Source organism: Poecile atricapillus, chromosome Z (genome assembly GCF_030490865.1).
Source record: "Poecile atricapillus isolate bPoeAtr1 chromosome Z, bPoeAtr1.hap1, whole genome shotgun sequence".
NCBI classification, from domain to species: Eukaryota; Metazoa; Chordata; class Aves; order Passeriformes; family Paridae; genus Poecile; species Poecile atricapillus.
In genome coordinates, this window is record NC_081289.1 from 118136561 (window position 1) to 118155387 (window position 18827).

The window sequence follows — 18827 nt, forward strand, 5'->3', positions numbered from 1 at the left end:
CAGTGGCATCAGATAAAGTTTGTAAAACCATTTTAACACAGTCAGTAGTATCTGCTCTCTATATATACCAGCTTTTGACATAGTCTTATTTTTCTCCAGACCCACGAAGTATAGTCTGAAGTCAAATATAAATTTCTTCCCTTGTGTCAGGAGTTCAGCATTAACTTCAACAGGTTTGCCTGGAATCTTCCAGGAGCCTTTGGTGGGTAAGTATTTTCAACCTGGTAGAAACTTTTTTGCATCTGTCAATCCAAGCACTCAGTCCATAAAGTATTACTGGCACTTTAAAAAGGGAGCAGATGCATAAAGTATGATGGCGGAACTGAATACATTTTTCTTTCTCAAAGGGTACAGCTATTTTTGCTACAACTCACAACTAATTGTGAAAAATGTGTATAGCTTGCCAAACAAATCTAAAATGAATATATGTGATAAGTCAAAAGTGGAAGTCTCTCCTCCCATGTCCATCTTTGAAAAAGAGGCTAAAACTATTCAGTGTAGGCTGTCATCTCTTCTGCAGTATTCTAACATTACGAAAAATAAAAGACAGATACTTTATTCTTGCCGTGACACTGCAACCCAGAGATGAGCTCAGCTGGTCAAAGCATGGTGCTAATAATGCCAAGGTCATGGGTTTCATCCCTGTATAGGCCATTGACTTAAGAGCTGAACTCAGTGATCCTTCTGGGTCCTTTCCAACTCAGACTATTTTGTGATTCTGTGAATTTAGTAAATGTAAACAGGAAAGGAGCATCTGACAAATTCTACACACATGCAATGTATAAACAAAGAATTTACTTTAATTTTCATGCCAGTATCATCTCTGCAATTATCTAAAGAATCTAATATTTCCATTGTGATAATTTGTTTTGCAATGCAAAGCTTGTATTGGTCAATTTTGTTTTCCCTCTCTATCTAAACCTTTCAGAAAAAACTGAGTGAAATCAGTAAATACATAAAACCAGAGCACTCACCTCATTAAGGCTTGAGACCACAGTGACATGAGGCACTTGTGTCCTATTCAGTGGAATACAGTGCAAAGAGTCCCAAGTCAGCTGAGACTCCAGAGAGCCACTCTAAGCACAGAATACTGGCATTGCATTTATAAATAGCACAAATCTAAGTAGTCGAATGTCAGCTTTATTGTTTACATGCAGTGAGCTTGGATACCCCCACCTGGAATCATCACAGGTTTCCCTGTGCCAGAGTAAGTACACAGACAGGTAGGTTTTATTAGATCTTTGCAGCATTTTCTGTCTTTCACAAAGTCTGTAGATGTTTTTTATCTTATAGTTTTACTGAGGTTGCAAAATCCAATGCCAACACATGTCATTAAGACTTTCTCCCCGCCTGTGTGTTCTTCCTCAGTGGTCTTGGTTTCAATCTTAAACATGATCTGGAAGAAGCTTCTGAGGTGTCGCAGAAACTCAATTCTGAATGAGAGAAAATAAAACAGTTTAAGAAACAAAACAGAAAGACCAATAGCATTATGTGCTAACACAGATTCCAGCAATGAGCATGGTGACTGAAATATGAAAATATTGTTTAGTACAGAGAAACAGGGCTACAAGTGCCAAACACTGTTCTCACTTTTGTTGTAGAATTAGCTAGTGACCCCTACTGAAACCTCTGCACGCTCTGTATAAGCAGAAAGAGGAATGGTATGGTAATACAGCAAGACAAAATTGTGAGGGAAGAAGAAAGGAGAGAAATGTTGCCAGGCAAGTAATTTACTCCTGATGCTGACTCTTCACCAGGGCTATATGAACCACATACTAGCCTGTGACTGTCCTTTCCCTTGCCCAATGTTTAAAGCAGAAATAAAATATAAACAGGGATAGCAAAAAAAATGGATACAGACTTTAAGAGAGATCCCAAAGTATGTGTTTGATTTCTGACTGATTAATGACTTCTCCACTTCCCAGTTAAACGTTTCATTATTCATTAGAATTCATCAGAATTACATCCAGACTCAGAATTCTTCCTGTTTTCCCATTTTCAGAAAAAAAAAAATTAATTCCTTTCATCATTTTAGACAGAAAGGCAAGAAGAAACTAAATAACACTGATCCTAAACAAACACAGACTGAAGGGTAACACATAGAACTATAAACAAATAACAAAAACCCAAAAACATCCAAGAAAACACTTTTATTGGCTTCTCCAAAAGAGGGAACATGCAATTGCACCAAAAGACTGCCAAAAAAAATTTGTAATTGCTCCTGGCGGAAGTTTGGATTCTTCCAGTCATGGCCACAAGCAACTCTGCAGTCTTGAGCTAAGACTGAATTTCTTCCAGCAATTGGTATATGCTTTTCACAGTTTAAAGAAAGGGAATGTGGACATCCTGTTCACACATTGGCTTGTCTGCTCTACATGCTGAAAGCATAATTGCAAGCTAATCACACATACATCATTACAACAAATCAAGAGTAAGTACCCACAAAATGGGAAGAAGCCTAAGACTGTCCCCACTGTGACATCATGAGGCCTCTGAAAGCCTCTTGGCAGCTCCTATTTACAGAAATTGTGAAGGAGTACAAGGAAAATTGCAGGAGCAAAATTGCTTTATACACTTCAGATGGGCACGCTGCTACTCCTGCACTCAGATATATGCACAGGAGAGGAGGAAAATGGCAGGAACTGGAAAAAGAGAGGCTACTTTACCCATACTGGTGTGTGCTTGGGATGATCTTATCTCTGAGGCAATCTGCTAAATACCTCTGCAGGGTGAATGTGGGAACATTGCTCCCAATGCTATGTATACTTTCTCCTGCACCCTCGTGGACTGATAACTTGCCTCAGCGCAGACACCAGCTCTCTCATCTCTCAGATGGACTAACAGTTGAAAGAAAGAACTGAGAAGCACCTTTTATTCCATGCCTCCCCTCTTCTACTATAGCTGCAAGGTTTCTGATTGCAGCTATAGTAGGCAAATGGGCATATGCTGGCACAAATGGTCCAGTAAAGCTGACAGCCAACAAGCTCTGTATCAACCTTCTCCTTAGCTGAGTCCTCTCACAGGCTCTGGCAGTGTGACAAGAAAGCAGCCAAGCCCAAAACTGCAGGAGTAGCATGCTGAACTGCAAGGAAGGCACAGAATAAACTGTAAAAATGCCAGAGGCCATGTGGAGGCCAGAGACTCAGGGAAAAATCCTAAAAGGTGATCAGGAAACTCTGCAACATGTTGGTGGGATCAGTTGAATCCATACCTCTCTTTGCACATAGGTGGGCTACCCTGCATCTCTGCCTCTTCTCCCTTTTAAATAAAGGCAGAATGAGAAAAATATCAGCCCTCATGTACATGAGAAAGGCTCGCTGGAGTGCAAACAAGGGGCAGGCCGCCTGGGGACATCAAGGGAGAATGTAGAAGCAGCAAAAGGCCAGCTTTGTCTTGTAGCAGTGGAAGCACAAATGGTGTGAGCCCTGAAAAATAGAAGAGAAAGAGGTGGGAAGGTAGGGGTATGTGAGAGAAAGCAAGCTTGTAATAGCTCTGAGGTTGGTCTGGGTCACGGGTGGGCACCTCCAGTAAGAGTGCAGGCTGCACCAACCACACAGGCACAGGCTGGAGGACTGAGGGAGGGGGTGAAAGGTACAGAGAAGGTTTATTTTGCTGAAAATTTACACTCTGTGTTCAGGCAAGAACAAGGCAGCAACTGAACAGAACTACTCCTTAGGTGCAGGGACAACTACGTGAGCCACACTGGAGGCCTTACAGCCAACAACAAGAGTAAAAGGCCTGTTTATCTAAGTGCTGTCTTTTCCCCAAAGCCTGCTAAGAATTACCAAAAAGTACACAAGAACTTCACATATTGGGCAAAGCAAACAACTAACAGACCAGTGTGAGAGAAGACCTGTGCACCAGCAGCGCGTTCTTGGTTCAGCTGCCCTGGGGCCTGCACAGGGCTTTGCCTGGTAGTACTGGCAGCCCCAGGACTGCTCTCCCGAGTCCTGCCAGAGACCTTCTGTGGTAGTTTGGCATTTAGAAAAACAAAGTGGAAAACACCAACAGAAGTGATTTATCTGAGAGAGGCTGCTGGGAGCTTCTTCTCTGCTTGAGATCAGGCCAATAGCTGGGCAGTTCTCAGAATTGACAGCATTTTTAACCACTGAAAAGTGAGATCACCTTTGTGAATACCACCTTTTAAAAAGCCTGGGAACTGCTTATCTCTTTCTTTCTGGCCTTCAAAGGTATTGGCACTCTAGTGTGGCTGGCCCTGCTCCCCCATGGCCTCTGTGGCCCGGTGCAGGCTGGGCAGCAGCTCCTGGGCAGGGGATGGAGGCTGCGGGGCTTCCCCCTGGCCCCAGGCTGGGCCAGGCTCTGCTGCAGCCGCTCCTGGGAAACCCTCCAGGTCCCATTCCAATGGGGTGGCTGAAGCCCTTCCCAGGGGGCCCCCAGTCCTAGGCTGGGCCAGGCCACAGCTGCTGACATCTCGCCGATATTTCCCCCCATGGCCGGCACAGAGAGCTCCAGGCCAAGGACCATTCGCTCTGGGCTAAAGAGGCATCAAAGCAGTTTGAAATCCGACACCATGAATACCTGGCCGAGGCTTGGGCCAGATTCAACCCTTTCACTACACAGATGAGACCTAGAGACTTTAATCTCCTCTCCAGACAGAGGAAAGTGGGAGTGATTGACACGTAAAAGACAACACGAAACATCAAGTCAGTAAGAGAAAGAATCAAGCCTCAGATGGAAGGAGAATGAGGAGATGCTTTAATAAGCTTTAATATTCTTTTGCTAGGGCCATGGAGATAGACAATAATGTTCTGAAAAACTCCTTTAATTAATAAAAGAGTATTGGGGGGATGAAGAATTCAAATTGTAGATCTGAGCAGAGGTATCCATTGATGAAGCTAAGCAAATAGTGCAGTAACTGTGATCCCATGAGATGCTTGAACAGAGAGAAAAAGAAGTGAGAACTGATGAGGAACCTTTGCCCCAAGAGAGAGAAGAAGAAAAACCTCTGTTCCCAGAGATGATCACAGAGAGAGATGAAGAGAACCTTTGCCTTTGAATAACTCAAAATAATACCCCTTGAGTTCACGGCCCAAGAACACGCCTCTAAGTGTTCTGAAAATGGGAGGAAGGCATGATGGCAGAGTTTTTTCCCAGGTGGCTGCCAATCATAGAAATGAAAAGCCATTAGAAAACGGTTTTCTTATGGAAAACTCTCCATGGAATGACAAGAGGAAACTCCTCTCCCTACAGAGACTGATGAAAAAGACTATTTAAAAGACCATATAAGCTGGTTCTGCTTTAACATCCCAGGTTTTGTCTCTACAGTGTCAGTTGAGAAAGGAAAAAGGTTGGGTGTGGGGGAGAAAATGTTTCTGGAAGTTTTATTCTGGTTTCTTATTCTTGTAGTCCTATTAATAAAGTTTCTTTATTCCTTTTAAGTTTTAAGCCTGTTTTGCCCTTCTCCTAATCCACATCTCACAGCAAGGAATGAGTAAGTACTCTGGTGATTTTTAGCTAGTGCTAAAACCCACCACGTTATTTGATGCATTGACTGGGAAATCTCAAATTGGTGAATCTAAACTACTACACCTTCCCAGAAGGAGACAGACTGAGGAGCTGGGGGTGGGCATCATCATCAGAGGAGCAACTGAAAGTGTCAGCTTGGCTGACAGAGGCAGAGGCATCCTAACCCCACCTCCTGAGGCCCCTAAACTGTTACAAAGCCATGGATTGGGGCACTCAGGCTTTCCTGTTGCTGTCCTTCAAATAACACTGGTTCATGCTGATCCACCTGCCTGCAGACAGGTCTGTCCTGCCAGACTGACCTCTGTGAGTTAGTGGCATGGCCAGCACCCTGCACTTGATTTTAAGCTCAGCTTGACAAAAAGGCACTTGCTTCTGTGAAATATGGATGCTAAGAAATGGGTAATGCAGACAGCTGATGGTCATGCAGACTGGTAGCCCCATTACCACTCAACACAGCCCTGCTGTCTTGGTGTTGCCTTGGTGCTGCTCATGGTGTTTCCTGCCCTTCCACTCCCCATTGTTAGTTGAGGCAGCGGATATCTCCCGTGAAAATAAGAAAGTTCCTCATTCTAATGGACATGTTCCAAAGCATTTTGTCCCCATGTGATGCTCTCAGCAGCCAGCTGAACTGTCACATTCATGCTGTTTTATGCTGGACAGAGAAGACAATCTAGCATAACATAGCTTTTAAATAACTTCAGATTCTGTAGGGTGAAAGTGTTAAATGTCTCAGCTGAGAGAAAAGAAGGAACAAGGACATGGAACATGACAATACGGCAATTTACTTCATAAGCTTGTGTATCCAATGAGTTGCTTTGGAGCCAAATTTACCAGTCCCTTATAAGCAGTCTTAGTTGAGGGCATGGGGGTGCTGTATAAAAAGCTGCATTCTATCTGAACAGATCCTCACAGGACTGATGAATCACAGATTCTCACAGAATCATAGATTTTATGATGTACTGCTTCTGTATGTGTACTCCTGACCTTTATCCCTGCTGAATACACCTAGCTTGGAAGAAGTGACAACCCACCAACTTGAACTCAGCCTGCTTACAAAATAAACTAGTGCATTTTCTTGATTTTTGTAGAACAAAATAAGGGTAAAAAATTAAAAAATACTCACAATGACAACTGATTGGACTGTCTCATATACTTAACTGTGCACTTCAAACACTAATAGCTACTCTTCTGAAACCTTCACATGAATACTTACTTTACAGGGGATTACTTCCTTTTTGTGCAATGGGACACTTCCCTGTCTTCCCTCAAAATCTGATGAATGTTGTTTCCAAGGTATCAGGAGTTGAGAGGAGCAGTTAGGTAATTTTTAGCTCTCATGTGATGGCACCACCATTCTTCAGTTATCACAGTACTGTACCTTTCACGTATACAGCACCGGTACCATGATAACCGAAAAAGGACAGTTCATGCTCTTACTATTTGATGCCATTGTCAGATAAACAGACCTCCCTTCATTTGACTAAAGAATAACTGCTCAGTCTCTAGAAAAAACCTGTGATTTAGTAAATCCCTTGCAAGTCTGAAAAATTAAAGTTTTGATAATGGATGCTGTTTCCCTAACAAGTTTCTCCTAGAATTCAATTTGGCCACTGCTGTGAAAGATAATAAAAAGTGTTTTTATATATACATTAAAAGCTTAAGGAAGGCCAAGAAAAATCTCCATGCTTTACTGGATGAAGAGAGGAATATCATCACCAAGGATGAGGAAAAGACTGAGGTACTTTAATGGTAAGACTCTTATCCTCAGGGCCACCAGCCCTCTGAGCTGGGGTCAGGGAGCAGAATAGATCTTCTGCAATACACAAAGTACTGAGCCATTTAGACACTCAGATGTCTATGGGATTGGATGGAATTCATTCAAGGGTACTGAGGAAGCTGGCAGAAGCGCTCAGCAAGCTGCTCTCCATCACGTAGCATCAGTCCTGGCTAACTGAGCAGGTCCCAGAGGACTGGAAGTTGTTCAGTGTGATGCTCACACCTGCAGGGTCAGAAAGAAGACCCAGGGAACTACAGTAATAGCCCATGGCTTGGATGGGTATCCTCTATCCTAAAAAAACATCTGTATGGCTGGACCCAGTGACTGGTGGTAGATGGAGTCAAATGCAGCTGGTGACCGGTCACCAGTGGTGCTCCCCAGGGCTCAGTACTGGGACCAGTTCTGGATGGGGAGATTGAGTGAAGCCTCAGCCAGTTTGCAGATGACACCAAGCTGTGTGGGAGTGCTGATCTGCTGGAGGGCAGGCAGGCTCTGCAGAGGGATCTGGACAGGCTGGATCATGGGCCAAGGCCGTGCTGTGAGGTTCAACAAGGCCCAGAGCTGGGTCCTGCCCTTGGGTCACAAGAGCCCCAGGCAGTGCCACAGGCTGGGGCAGAGTGGCTGGAAAGCTGCCCAGAGGAAAAGGACCTGGGGGTGCTGGTGACAGCAGCTGAACATGAGCCAGCAGTGCCCAGGTGGCCAAGGAGGCCAGTGGCATCCTGGCCTGTGCCAGCAATAGTGTGGCCAGCAGGAGCCAGAGCAGGGATTGTCCCCTGTACTCAGCACTGGGGAGGCTACACCTTGAATTGTGTGTTCAGTTTTGGGCCCTTCACTATAACAAAGACACGAAGGTGCTGGAGGAAGACCAGAGAAGGGTAATGGAGCTGGTGAAGGGTCTGAAACACCAGTCCTATGAGGAGCAGCTGAGGGAGCTGGGGGTATTTAGCCTGGAGAAAAGGAGGCTCAGGGGAGACACTGGTACTCTGTAACTGAGACACAACTGGGGAGACACAACTTCCTGAAAGGAGGGTGTAGCTAGGTGAGGGTTTGGTCTCTTCTCCCAGGCAACAAGTGACAGGATTAGAGGAAATGGCCACAAGCTGCACCAGCGAAGGTTATGGTTGGATATCACGAAAAGTTTTTTCACTGCAAGGGTTGTTTAGAATTGAAATGAGTCATCCATGGTGCTGAAGGAGTCACAATCTGTGGAAGTGTTGAAGAAACAACCAGACCTAGCACTACAGTCTATTTAAGAAAAAGTGTTCAGTCAAAAGTTCGACTTGATGATCTTAGACGTATTTTCCAACCTTGATGATTCTGTGATTCTGTAACCTGTGTTACAACTAGCAATATAAGAAATTATTTTTTTTCCTATCCTCTGAACAACTATCAGCTACAGACAAAGCTTTAGTAAAAACTGAGACTGAAGGACCAGATAGGATTCTGCTGTCCAATAAAACCTTGAAATAGCATATAGCTCCATGAATTGAAGTCTTAAGCTGTTTCATAGCAAAAATAGCAGCCTTAGAGTTTGGCTAGCCATATGAAATATGACATTTAATGATACAGCTACAGAGAGATCACTAGGGAAAACATAGTAGTGTACCCTAGGCAACAAAAAGCCAACTGATGTACACATACATTCCAGGTAAAGAACCATCAATAAATCCTGTCTCTGCAATTCTCAGAAACAGGAATAATAGAGAACAGTAAGGAACTCATCTAACGTGTAGAAACAAACTCTAGGCAACTTATACCACTTGTCTCATTTGAAGTCGGGTACTAGTTATTCTATTTGTTACCACAGGCAAAGTCTTCCATATGTAAAAATAGCTGTGCAATAAGACTAGTGAATTAAAACAAAGCTGTGTAATTGAACTGAACAAAACAACTTACGTGTATGGCGACAGAGGTCCCAACAGGACTTTGGAAACATCCCGCTGTCCAAGTGTCATAAGGAGCAGAGCAAGGCTCTGATTTGTTGAATCTACACAGCCTCCCTGCAAACCAAAATGTTTTAATAATTAATCTCTGTACAAACCAGAAATTGGGATGGGAGGAGAGTAACAAAGGCAAAAGATACACTTAAAAGGCTGAAATACCACTCCCAATTTTTAAGGGACAAGAAGATAAAAATCTAGATTTTTTTAACAACAACAAATTAAATTCACATGGCAGGCTGGGACAAGACCAGAACTAAATCAAAACCCATAAGGTGACATTAAACATCCCTCCTATTCTAACATCCCAGAACGTAAACACTGAAGAATTTCTTTGCAGTAAATCAAAAAGAAGTATTAGTTCTAGTTCACATGCGTCTGAAAATCCATGAATTCCAGCCCTTTATGATAACAATAGTTACATTTGAACAAACAGTTCAGCTTTAGCAGATACAAACCAGAAAGTTAAAAGGTATTTAGCACTTATCCACAAAACCCCTTGCTGCCAACTTTTGGGGGCTTAGACTTGTAAAACATTTCCCCTCCATAATTAAACTGGAACTTTTTTTTTAATTGCTAAGTGAAAGAGCCATACATAAAATTAAGTAGAACCATAAATTGTTCTGTATGTGGAAGGTGTTTACTATGATGCATACATTAATTAGAACTGGAAGGCTAGAATTAGAAATAAGAATTGCTTACAAAGCTGATATATAAATTTAAAGGGATATTTTCAGTCAAGGCTGCTGTAGAGATAATTTACCAACTACTGCTATGCAAAACCACTGAAAATAGAAAAAAATCTGTCATTATTTTGGACTGTTCTTATATTCATACTGGTTCACAGCCATATGAAATCTACGAACAGTGTTCTGCTGCATCAGGCCTAATGCTACATCCTTTGAATAGGCTCTTAGGAGACTGAAACTAAAAACTCTTATTTTTAAAGCCAAATCCTCTAATGAGGTAAACTGACAGCTACCTTTGTTGACAAAGAAGGTAATCTATCATAATTTCAAGATATAACACTATCCAAGAAGGCAAAAGAAAAAATAAATTTCAGACTACATAGATTAAGAGAATCAGCCAGTATGATGACCTCAACACATTTAGTCAGTGAGAGGCAGAAAGGAAGAGCCTTTCCAAGGGAGGATTCTGAAGATTTAATTTTCAGGATGGCCTTGCTTCTGAGTGACAAGCCTCAGCTCCATTCTTCTCAAAAAAACCTGCATTTCATGCAATGAACTACAGCACAGCAAAATAAGTAGCTCTATTACATTCAATACCATGACCCAATTCCTAAAACATGCTCTTACAGCAGTACTTGCCCTTTTAACTGTGTGAACTTGCCATACCAAAATGAAGTTCACATACTCAAACCTACAGGATTGATAAAAATTGTGCTTTATCTTGAGTGAACAGGGTACTTGCAGAATTTGCAGGTGCAGTCTAGAGCCACAGGGCTCAGCAGTTTTATTTGCCAAAGAGAAATACATACAAGAAGCAGATAAGGGTTTGGTAAGGAGTATTCCTGACAGTGGACTTTCTGTAGTTGTAGTTTAGTTAGTAATTCAAAATACTTCTTATTACTTGGATGAAAGCTTCACATTCTCTGGGCTTGTTTTGTTTCTCTACAGCTGAAAATATTATAAAGTATCTACTTTTATAACCAAATTCATACAAAAGCTTCAATCAGCATGGAGATAACCATGTCCTAAGAAATATATCAAAACACAATGCATCCATCATGTCCTAACTGCTTACATAAGCTCTCTTGCTGCAGTGAGTCAGTCACCCCCAGTACTGCTGTGCAGTAGCAATCTGTTACGCCCATTTGTGGCGGTACACTCCCCACCCCCATTCCCCGTCTCCTTGGGCCACTCTACAATCTCCTCAGGAATTCTTATTAGACACTGACCTTGATTAATGGTTCCTGGGCAGTTAAGCTCCTTTTTAAATTACCAGAAAGAGTCTGTTCCTAGGAACTGCCTAACAAACTGCTGTTTTCTAATGGACAGCCTTGGAACATTATTTTTGTCTAAATCATAGCCCAGGTGGAACAATATTATTGTTACTGCACTTTTTGATGAAAATTCCAGTAAAAACTGACCCAGACTGTGGCCAGAACAGAGAATGACAGAAGGCTAAAGCCAAGCATCTCACAACACTATAGGCAGCAGTACTAGATGAGGGTCTTTGAGTTCTTCAAGGCCTCAGCAAGCTGCAGCAGCACCTCCCTCTAAGTGGTACACCTCTTGAAGCTCAACAACCCTCAAGTCTGCAGTACTTGGAGAACAATCACCAAAAGCTGTTGACAGGGCCTGGGCTGATACACTCAACCCTCAAAGCTTAACCCTTCCCGTGTTGACAGGTACAAAGACATCTGACATATTTTACTAAGCTTATATACATCTTTTTGTCTACGTGTGTGCATATATGAATTGATTTAAATACACTACAGCAAGCATAGTACTTGTTGCCATCTCTTAATTAAGTACATGGCACAGGATTGCATCCAGACAGTTCCTGAATATCTCCAGTGAGAGAGACTCCACAACCTCTCTGGGCAACCTGTTCAAATGTACAACCACCTGCTCGGTAAAGGATATGTAAAAATATCTTCCTTGTATTCAGGTAGAACTTCCTATGCATCAGTTTCTGTCTGTTGTCTCTTGCCCTATTGCCTGGCACCACCAAGAGCCTGGATTCATCTTCCTGGCACCCTCCCTCCAGATATATTGATAAGGTCCCCTCTCAGTCATCTCTTCTCAACACCAAACAGATGCAGCTCTCTTGGCCTTTCCTTGTAAGAGAGATGCTCCAGTCCTTTCATAATCTTTGTCATCTCCTCTGGACTTGATCCAGGGGCACCTTGTCTCTCATCCTGAGAACTGGACACATATGTGGCCTCACCAGGGCTGAGTACAGGGGCAGGATCACTTCCCTCCAACAGCTGTCAGTGCTCTTCCTACTGCACCCCAGGATATCATTTGCCTTCTTGGCCACCAGGACACACTGCTGACTCATTGTCCATCAGGATACACAGAGCTATTCCCCAGTGGGTCAGTTCCCAGCCTCTGCTCATGCCCAGGGTTATTCTTCCCCACGTGCAGCCCCACTGTATTTGCCTTTGCTGAGTTTCAGGAGCTTCTTCTGTGCTCATCTCCACCCTGTTGTGGTCCCTCTGAAGGTCTGCACAGCCTCCTGGGGTATTGGCAACTCCCCCCAGCTTTGTGTCATTAGTGCACTCACTGAGAAGACATTTGTGCATTTGTTCAAGTTATTGGTGGAGAAGCTAAATTATATTGGGCCCAGTATTTAACCTTTGGGGACACCACTAGTGACATGCCTCCAGCCAGACTCTGTGTTACTGATTACAACCTCTGGGATCTCCCATTCAGTCGGATCTCAATCCACTTCACTGTCCACTCATATAATCCACACTTGCTGAGTTTGCCTATGAGGATGTTGCGATAGACAGTGTCAAAAGCCTTGCTGAAGTCAAGGAAGACAATATCCACTGCTTTCCCTCCCTCCATCCATCCATCCATCCATCCATCCATCCATCCATCCATCCATCCATCCATCCATCCATCCATCCACCCACCCATCCATCCATCCATCCATCCATCCATCCATCCATCCATCCATCCATCCATCCATCCATCCATCCAGTTGTTTCATTATAGAAGGGAAGCAGGTCAGTCAAGTACGATTTACCTCTAATGAATCCATGCTGACTACTCCTGTTCACTTTCCTGTCCTTCATGTAGATAGAAATGGCCTCCAGAATCACCTTCCCAAGGACTGATGTCAGGCTGACTGGCTGCTAGTTTTTTGGGTCATCCTCCTTGCCCTTTTTAAAGACTGGAGTGACATTTGCCTTCTTCTGGTCCTCAGGTACTTCTGTTGATCAAAGATGCTTGTAAATTGCCTTGCTCTGCTCCTTATCCTTGCCTATCTCTGGTGTCCATCAGCTCTCTCAGCACTCATGGGTGCATCCCATCAGGGCCCATGGACTTGTGGATGCCAGGTTTGCCTGACGCCAGCTCAGTCCTCCTTGAGCAAGGAAAGCCTTCCTTCAATCCCTCCTTCTCCCTAGTCTCCTGGGTCAGAGACCCCTGAGGCCTGGTCTTGTCAGTGATGACAATGCAAAGGGAGCATTCACTCACTCTGCCTCCTCTGTGTCCTCTGTTAACAGGGTTCCATTTTCATTTAGTATCAGGCCCTTATTATCCTTTTTCCTTTTGTTACTGATGTATTTGAGAAAGCCTTTCTTGCTGTCCTTGACATTCTTTGTCAGACTTAATTCCAGGTGGACCTTGGCTTTCCTTGTCTCTTTTCTACATACCCTGACAACCTCTATATATTTATTCCAAGTGATTTGACCCTGCTCCCAGTTCCTGTGTATTTCCTGCTTACCCTTGATATTGAGAGAAGTTCTTTATTTATCCATCAGATCTCTTCCCCTTTGCCCAATTTCTTGCACATTTGGAAGCACTGTTCTTGAGTCTGAAGGAAGTGATCCTCGAATATCAACCAACTCTCTTGGTCCTCTCAGAGTCTCCTGGACCCTGTGGGGCTTGTTTCCATGACATTTTTCATGACGATATATTGATGCTAACTGTGAAGCAGGGAGCATGGTGCCTATGAAATAGCTGGCCACATAACTTTCTCAGTCTTGCCTGAGAAAGTGGCCTGGGAAATCATAAGGAGGAATTAAAACAATCCTCAGAGGTAGAAAACAGCCTTGCAGGTGCAGTTTGTCTGTTCCTTGTTTTCTTGCAAGAGAAGGTCAAGGGGTGGTGTACCCCACTGAGCAATGATGGTGATGTGTTAGTTTACTAACCAATAAGAGTTTTACTTTTCTGTACTTTTACGTACAGGTCTAAAAAAAGATCTGAGGCAATAAATGGAGAGAAATTCTCCAGTTCGACTCCACAAGAGAGTCTGTGTCGTTCTTCTCGCCGTTCCCAATAGAGCGACAAAGATATCCCTGTAGAAGCTAAAGCTAGCTCTCCTGAATTCTGTGGTTGTAAACTTACTTGCTGCCCTGCTTTCTCCTCATCCAGTACTGAATTCCACACTCTCATGGCCACACCTCCAGCAAGGCCTTCCCTGTTTGTTAGCATCAGTTGAGCAGCACTCTGTGATCCCTGTGGGATCCTCCACTACCTTTGTCAGGAAATAGTTATCTGTGCTTTCCAGGAACCTCCTGGGCTGTTTGTGTTTCACAGTGCTGGTTCTGCAGCAGATGTCAGGGTACTTAAAGTCTCCCAAAAGAACCAGGGCCTGTGACTTTGAGGCTGCTTCATGCTGCCTGTAGATGACCTAATTCGCTTCCTCCTCCTGATCAGGCAGCAAACACCCACAACAGTGTCACTCTTAGTCTGCCCTTTTATCCTGACCCATAAGCTCATCATCCACACCAAGACAGAACTCAATACGTTCCAGGTGCTGCCTCACACAGAGGACAACTCTGTCACTCTGCCTTCCTGGTCGGTCTCTCCTGAACAGGGTGTAGCCCTTTATGCCAACATTCCACTCACATGAACTATCCCACCATGTCTCTGTCGCTACAATAAGATAAAAGCCCTGGGACTGCATGTAGGTCTTTAGCTCATCTTGTTTGTTACCCACACTAGTGCACATACACTTTATAGAAGTATTTGATTCTGTCAGCATTCCAGCAGTCAATGATTAAATGCTGCTACATTCTTTAGACAAATTGTTGATCAAGTCTGCACCTACATTTTGCAAGGGGTCCACTTTTGTGACCCAAAGGAAGGACCTCCCTTACCCTTTTGCATTCTTATCCTTTTCCATCCTTACCCTTTTTGCATTCCTTTTCTCTGCATAGATCATTGTAGATTCATTCTAAGCTGATTTTTCTTTGTGTGCCTCATCTATGTAATAAGCAATAGTAACCTTGCCATCAAACTTCGTTGACATCAACAATTTTATACAAAAAGTTGCTTTTGATGATACTTTTGGCAGTGATTTAAGTGATCTAAACCACTCATTTACAACACCATTCCTACAAACGCCGTCCCCAGACAGTGACATTGATTGCTTGTAATCTAATGACTGAACAGCAACTTCTGCCAAGTGAAGGACTTAACACTCCCAAGGAGGCCAACCAAGTTTTTTTATTAGCAAGCCACCTGCCACTTAAGAGTCAAAAATTAAAAACAACCCTCCCAAAAGAAATGGGATGGGCAAAGTCAGAGCCAAGGTACATTTGTTCCAAAATAGCTGGCACTCATTACCAACATAGAATGCAGCTTCTAGACTGTAATAATTTAGTCTATGGCAGTTTCTCCATTATTGTTTACACTGACTACAGAGCTAGATCCAGCTAGCTGTGACAATTAGACAAAGATCACTTAAAATCCCATCTATTTTTAAATGCTATACAAATACTACAGTTGACATACAAATATCACAACTCTGTGTACTGGACAACAGTGTTTCAAAAAGGTTTATTTCTCTGAGCTTCAGCTCAGCTTTGACTGAGTATTAGTTATATTTTGTCATAAACACAATTTCTTCCCTTACCTGTGTAGTACATATTTGCAGGACTCAATAATTTGTTATGTGAAAGGTAACAAATTATTGCAGAGGGTTTGTATTTTGGTTTTTGGGATTTGGGTTCTTCTTCCAGAAGAATGGACCACAGTGAGGTAAGACCATCTTGAAAATTGAGCCATCAACAAAATCCTTCAGCCATTTTAGCTCTAGTTCAATAAAACAAACAGCTTTAGCCTTCATGCCCCTTCAAGGTCCCCTAGCAACTCGGCCTTTCTTCATTAAAGAATTCAGCCTTAAAAAGGTACATGTACTCCCCTATTTTCATTATTACAAAGAATATAAAAATTAAATCCTTTTCCAGTTCTTCCAGGCCTTTCCATTCTGCCAATTAGTCTCTACATAAAGCTCCCATAAACAATGTCTTTGAAAGACAAGAGTTAAAATCCTTACCGGCCTTCTACAATTAAGCTCTGGAAAGAACTGCATATGGATTTATAATGACAACACTAGTCAGTCACTCCACTGCCCCCTCTTGCAGAGCCACTGCAATTAAGGCCCTGTGCAACTTATTAGTCAACTAGCTCTGACATCTTTCCATCAACAAATGTTTATTAAAAGAGCTCTGCTGATTCCAAGAATCATACAATCTATTTAGTATAGTTTTGAAGGCTTAGTAAAATGACATTTAGAAAGACTCAAATCCTTAGATTTCCTAGATGGTAAAGTTTACACAATAGCAAACACTTTACAAAATGTCCTTGGACCCCTTTCAACAGCAACTCCTACTCCAGCAGATTTGTGGGTGAACCCAACACCTAAAGCCATTTTACAGACAATTGTCTCCACTGCTCTCAGGGTGCCCTTGTCTGGCCAACCTCTCTGTCTCCCACATAACATAGTACCTACTGGCAAAAACACAGATGATGAAATAATCTCATAAAAAGAACATCTAAAAACAGGAAAATAAATTCTCACTTGAGCCCTGTATTCAACAAGTAGGTGTTGTAAAGAGATGTGGGACTTAAAGATTACCTCAGAGCAATCCGTTCTTGCTTTTTCAGATTTTTAGTTTCACTAAAAATCTTACATAATCAAATAAACATAAAAAATACTATATTATACCTAAACAAATACTGCACTTTGCAATATGTTTTTTCATCATCTCTGTTCAACACTAAATCAAAGTGACCTAACAAAAAAAAAACTGAAAAGACCAAACAAACAAAAAACTCCACCCCAAACAAAAAAACAAATGTCCAAAAACCAAACACCCTAAAAAAGCCCATTCCAAAACAAAAAACTAACTAACCCCAAAAAAATACGAAAGAAAGAAAATGAGAAAGAAATCTTATCTTTCAAAATTCAGGCTAGTGCTGTAGGACCATGCGTGTCATACATAAATTCTAGTATTTATTGTGAAAACTACGTAACAAAATCCATCATATTGCCCATGATGGAGGGAGAGGGGGAATTCACTAAATAATGGCTAAGCACTGCAGTGAAAAAGTAGCACAATAGCCAAAAATGCCAACAAAATAGAACTTTTCCAGAGCAGGCTGCTGTAGTGAAGGACAAATACTCTGTATACTACTCAGCATTACTCAGTGACTCTTGGACAGAAGTCACCCATACAAAAAGGAGTATTCCAGGAGCACCAGCAGTACTATAGAAAGCCAAAGCTAACAACCTCACTAACTCAAAATCTGATCTTCAAAGACACTGTAACCTGACAGCCTGTTACTTTATGATTGAAAGAGTTGTTTGACCCTGCTTCCTCCTCAAAATGTTTCTCCTGTTGTCTCAAGATTCTCACTTTTATAGAATTTGACTCTTCATATTCAAATGGCTGCATACACTGAAGCAAAAAGTTACTTGCTTTAGGCCTTTCCAGACCCCTTCATTTCATAAGTTCTCTGACATCTGACCCTGTGCAAAACATAATATCTGGACAAATTTCTACACTAGTTTCAACTAGTTTTAATCTGTCAAGTGCAAACGGTTTCAAAGGAAAAAAAACAAACTATTGTTGCTGATAAAAGTATGTGGAAACTGGATTTTTGATGCCTCTGGACCTCTGACTACCTGAAGATGTTTTCCAAGACATTTACACAAACAAATGTACCAAAAGATTTTTACAATTTACACCTGAAATAAAAATTACTACATGTCACTACATAATTGCAGAAACAAACATATTTCAGTCACTAGCTGTGACTACATTCTCCATGCATGCTGGACTTTCAAATACAAGGGGTCTAGATTGTACCCAGGAAGAACATTTTGGTTGTGGCATTTCTCTGAGACAAGAAACCTGGGCTAGAAAAGTCCTTTAGCAACACCACTTATATACTGAATAAACAAAGATAAAATATTAATGGAAGACTGGAAAAAGTGGCCAACTTGTAATTCAAACACATGGAAGATTTGCAACAGGGAAAGGGAAAAATAATAGAGGCAGAGATTAACAAGCTAACACAGGTATAGATGTGATTTATGAGGTTGAGAGGCTTTTTGATATTTAACTACATTCCCTAATACAGAATCTCAATAATGGCAGTTTTAACAGTTTGCCAAATCACATAGGTTATTACAGTTCAGAGTAACTATTTGTTGTTTTAAATAACAAGCAAAATTTGTAGATGGCTGCCTCCTAAAGGCCAAACGTGTTTTATCAATACTAAAACATAATTATTTAAACATTTGTGGAGATACAAAGCAAAGCAGCTGGAAGGTTCTTTATTAAATCAGAAACTTATCAGGGTGTTATTTGCCAAATCATTTGTAACACTGAAAGCTGCTCATCCATTAAAATTCATGCCACAAATGAAAACCATTTTAATAAAGAAAAAGGTCTCTGATGAAGAAAACTGTGATGCATTTAGGATTCCTACGTAAATGCCATCCTAGCTCCCTTCCAACAACCCACTAAGACAATTCTTCAAACAACCAGCAATTCTCAACACATCTGACTCAGCATCACAAAGTCGTCAACATGGATGGAGCCTTGCCAGGCTTTTTTCTCCTTCTGCCCCCTGCTATGTTCTTCCACTCATAATGTCCCATTCCAACCACTAGTTTAGAAGCACTGCTTA

The 18827-nt window shown here is 42.1% G+C and overlaps 1 protein-coding gene across 2 annotated transcripts in view; it reads right to left on the bottom strand.

Moving 5' to 3' along the window:
* Window positions 1–1120: 1120 nt before the first annotated feature.
* RCL1 (RNA terminal phosphate cyclase like 1) overlaps window positions 1121–18827 on the bottom strand; it is a 34201-nt gene continuing 16494 nt past the window's right edge. For both annotated transcript variants that reach the window (XM_058826979.1, XM_058826980.1), the window contains 2 exons: window positions 9161–9264; window positions 1121–1433 (listed from right to left, as the gene is read on the bottom strand). In XM_058826979.1, coding sequence (XP_058682962.1) covers window positions 1283–1433; window positions 9161–9264 — 255 coding nt within the window. In that variant the 3' untranslated portion in view covers window positions 1121–1282. The remainder of the gene's footprint in view (window positions 1434–9160; window positions 9265–18827) is intronic.